The following is a 3,710-nucleotide window of genomic DNA, read 5'->3' on the forward strand; positions in this document are numbered from 1 at the left end:
GCCACTGCAAATATAAGTGCGAATATAACTACATTTGTGTTGAACTCATTCATTTTTTCCCCCTTTTGGCTTTGAAAATAGGTTCCCATGACGTGTTTTTATACTATATACCGATTTTATTCCCCTTATTTCTTTATTTATTCGAAGACAGATTACAAATAGCGTCCCATAGAATAACTGAGAATATGAGTAGAAATCTATTTAGGCAAAAAGTTACATTTCAACAGTAACTGCAGCAGATGGAAAGCAGTTTCAAAAATATATAAGTTAATCCTGGCTTTTAATGTCAGCTTATTTGAAATAACGGGACCAGGCCAGTAACAAACACACTCAGGAGCTACTAGTGTTGGAACGCGGCCGCGTCACCCTGTCGCCATGGAAACAGCGTAACCTAGCAGTTAGCTCGTTGCTCTGTTTGTATTTCTCTGCGTTTTCTCAGTAATTCGGCTCAGAAAAAAACCTTTTGGCCTCAAGAAATGCTCAGGTTTGTATAAACCCCGGTCACAGTAGACGTAGGCTCTAATAACGTTCAACTAAAGCTGCCGTTTGTCACTATCAGCTGTTATTATTAAGTCCTGCTAACTTCCGTTAGCAGTGCGAACTTTAACCATATTTATTTTGGTTTCCTGTCAAGGAGTCTATCTAACTAAAAAAGCCTGAATTAGAATGATATTATTGTTTAACTATAAACGATATTCTTTGACATAATATTACCCCCTGAGAATAACATCTGTATTCTAATAAACAGTGGCGGACTTAGGTATTTCAGGGCCCTGGGCGAGTTTTAGTCAGGGGGCCTTCCTCCTGAGTGTGAGAGATGCTGTGGAGCTCTCACAGTGTTCAAAGAGCAGCTTGACTGTAGTATTTACTGTAGCCAATCTTCTGGCCTCAACAGCTGACGAATTAGATGTAGATAAATCAGCAATCAAAACCAAATATACATGTTGGTCTGAAGGTAGCTGTCATTCAATGGACATGCAGCCTTAACGGTTGCATTGCCGAATTCTCCCAAGTGGTGCTCGACTTTACGCGAGGGAATAAAGTGAATGTGATTGGTCGTTTATTAAGGGGACTGGATTTTGTAGTGGAAGGTTTACAAGCAATTTTGTTTGTGGATGGTCTCTCGGAAGCATCTTGCTAACCAGTTAGCATCTTAGTACTAGTAGGTTCCCAATGGGAAATTACACTGTGACCAAGTAGCACTTAGAAACGACACTGTCAAGGAACGCTATGGACAGCAGAAACATGCAAGAGGAGGAGAGTTTTGTGTCGGAGGTCATGGATGAGTCTCCTCCATCATACATTTTTTATTTAGAGGAGAAAAGTGGGGATGAAGATGTTGTGGAAAATAAATCATGGGTCCATGTCAGCAACAATGCTGCACTAAATAGGAGGCGCAGCTTTTAGCTGCTTCAAGGAAGGGATGAAGAACTTGAAATATCCCTCTACCCCCCTACTTTTCTTATAAAAATTGATAGAGAAAAATATTCATATTTGTTTCAGCAACGAAAAAAATAATTGTTTTCTTTTTCTTCCCATTCACTGTCAGGTTATGCTGGAGCAGGCAGCCTTCATATAAAATAAATTGAAACTAATCTAAATTCATTTTTTATAAAAATATTTAAATTTTATCTAATATTAGATCTGACATTAGTTTTCTTTTGTAAGATTTGGGTGTGTTCAGAAAACTTACAGTGTTTAATCCAATATTGGTGAGCTAATGTATAAATACATATTTATTTTTTATTTCCTGACTTTTCAACTCTGTTTTCATAGCTCTACTTCATCTCTCTCTCCTCTGATCTGTCTGGTCCAGACTGTGTGTCTGGATGTTTTACTGTTTTTGCCACAGTTTAGATGCTAAGTCCTAATTAATTAATTTCAAACATGCATAAATATCCCAGCCAGCAGGGTCCCTCACAGGTGGGGCCCCAGGCGCTTGCCTACTTTGGCTGTATGGTAAGTCTGTCACTGCTAATTAAGCTTTTGACTAAATAGATTTTTTTCATTTAAAGTAGAAATATTAAGGAAAAAAACTATTCACACAAAATCAATACTTATATAGACTATTTTGTATCGTTTGATAAAAAATAGATCCTGAACCCACCGGTAAGATGGATTCAGAGGGAAATCATTACGTTTAGGAAGACATGTTGGGTTTGATGCCTTCATCCAATAAGTTAAAGCATCTTGGCTCAGATATTAATTAAAATCTTTTGGTATTTGCCTGTCAGCAGGATGAAAAAACTGGAGAAGACCTTTGCTGAGGAACAGCTAACTGATGAACCGTTCATGTCCAGGTATGAAATAGTGCTGTGAATCCAGACTACATTTCATCAGAAGAAGGTTATTGATCTCAGAGTTAAACCCATGAAATCAGTGGCTTTATTATGAGCTGTTTTATATGTGGTTTGATTTCAAAGTTAGACTCTGCTCCTCCTGATTTTCTTCTAGGACCCTAAAATAACATTAATTTGTGACTTTGAAATGTGTAATATGAAGTAAAGTCCATCTAAAACAACTGAGTTTTTATAGCTACAGCTATCAAAGCTGATTGATAAAGCCAGGAAGATCTGTCTGATGAAAGCAAACATGCAGGAAGTTATATATCTATGTAAAAGTCCCACAGCTCCAAACTAAAATCTGTCTTCTAACTCGTGAGGAAAGCAGGAGTTCTCCAGTTTATACTGTTTTTACAATAATCCGTGACCAAAGGGAAAATGGTTTTGAATGAACCTGGACTTTTATAGCCACTTTTGTTACCCTGCAATGCCCCATACCCGTCTAAGTGTTGGAAAGGGGGGTCGTTAAAGAGGATTGTTTGCCTGGCTGAATAGATGAGGTCTTCTGCTCTCCTGTACAGGGGGCGTGGCCTGCGATGATAGCGGGAATGGATTAACTCACTTGCTGCATTGTAGGTTTTTGAAAGCTGAAACCGGAAGCAAAAAGACCTTCATTGCAAAGGGGAAGACCCCTTCGTCTGTTCAAATTTGCACGTTTTCAAGACAAAAACAAGACTTTATTGGGCTACTTTATAAAACCTTCACCAGCATATCTTCGTCATGCTGACAGAAAAATCACAAGTTAGGAAAAAGAAAAAAATATGTCTTTAATCATAATAATAAAAGGGAACGTCCTCTTGGTTATAGTTTAATTTTACTTTTTAACAGAGACGTAGCCAGAAATTTTTATAAGTGTGGCCGGGCAATAACCAATGTAGACTGAGGGGTGGCTGAAAGTGGATCGGCACCAGAACCTCAGGGTCAATCTACACTGTTCCAAAAGGGAAATTAATGAGCAAAACATCCCTATTTTCTAAACAAAGACAAACTATATTTTCCCACAGCCTTTGCTAACAATTAGACAAATATATTCAAACATCTGTGATTTCTAAATAAAAGGTATAGTGAATAAAATTCTTTCTGGTTTGAGTTTTGGGCGAACATGTTTTCCATTGTCATTACTTACCTACTTTTATCAATAATCGTTATGCATAAATTTATATTTAAAAGTACTAATATCTACAGAAATTGATTATTTAATATGTTTTTATTAAAATATTTATTTACCTATGATTTCACTGAAGACTCCTAGATGACTTTTCTCTTTACCCCATAAAACACTAAATCTATTTCTGCTTGAATTCTGTACTTATTATCTTTAATGTTAGTAAATAGATGTGCATAATTAATCACGTGTTTTTGTTGTCA

General features: G+C 36.9%; 1 protein-coding gene across 2 annotated transcripts in view; it reads left to right on the forward strand.

Moving 5' to 3' along the window:
- The first annotated feature begins 385 nt into the window (after positions 1–385).
- The window catches only part of ttc29 (tetratricopeptide repeat domain 29), a 7,388-nt gene continuing 4,063 nt past the window's right edge, over positions 386–3,710 (forward strand). Inside the window, exons 1-2 of one of the 2 annotated variants that reach the window (XM_015401055.1) lie at positions 386–484; positions 2,238–2,300. In XM_015401055.1, the coding sequence (XP_015256541.1) occupies positions 477–484; positions 2,238–2,300 (71 nt within the window). In that variant the 5' untranslated portion in view covers positions 386–476. Of the gene's footprint in view, positions 485–2,234; positions 2,301–3,710 lie in introns of both variants that reach the window. The other variant, XM_015401054.1, reaches the window with a different exon arrangement.

The sequence above is a fragment of the Cyprinodon variegatus genome, unplaced genomic scaffold, assembly GCF_000732505.1.
Source record: "Cyprinodon variegatus isolate N-32 unplaced genomic scaffold, C_variegatus-1.0 Scaffold1177, whole genome shotgun sequence".
Lineage (NCBI taxonomy): Eukaryota > Metazoa > Chordata > Actinopteri > Cyprinodontiformes > Cyprinodontidae > Cyprinodon > Cyprinodon variegatus.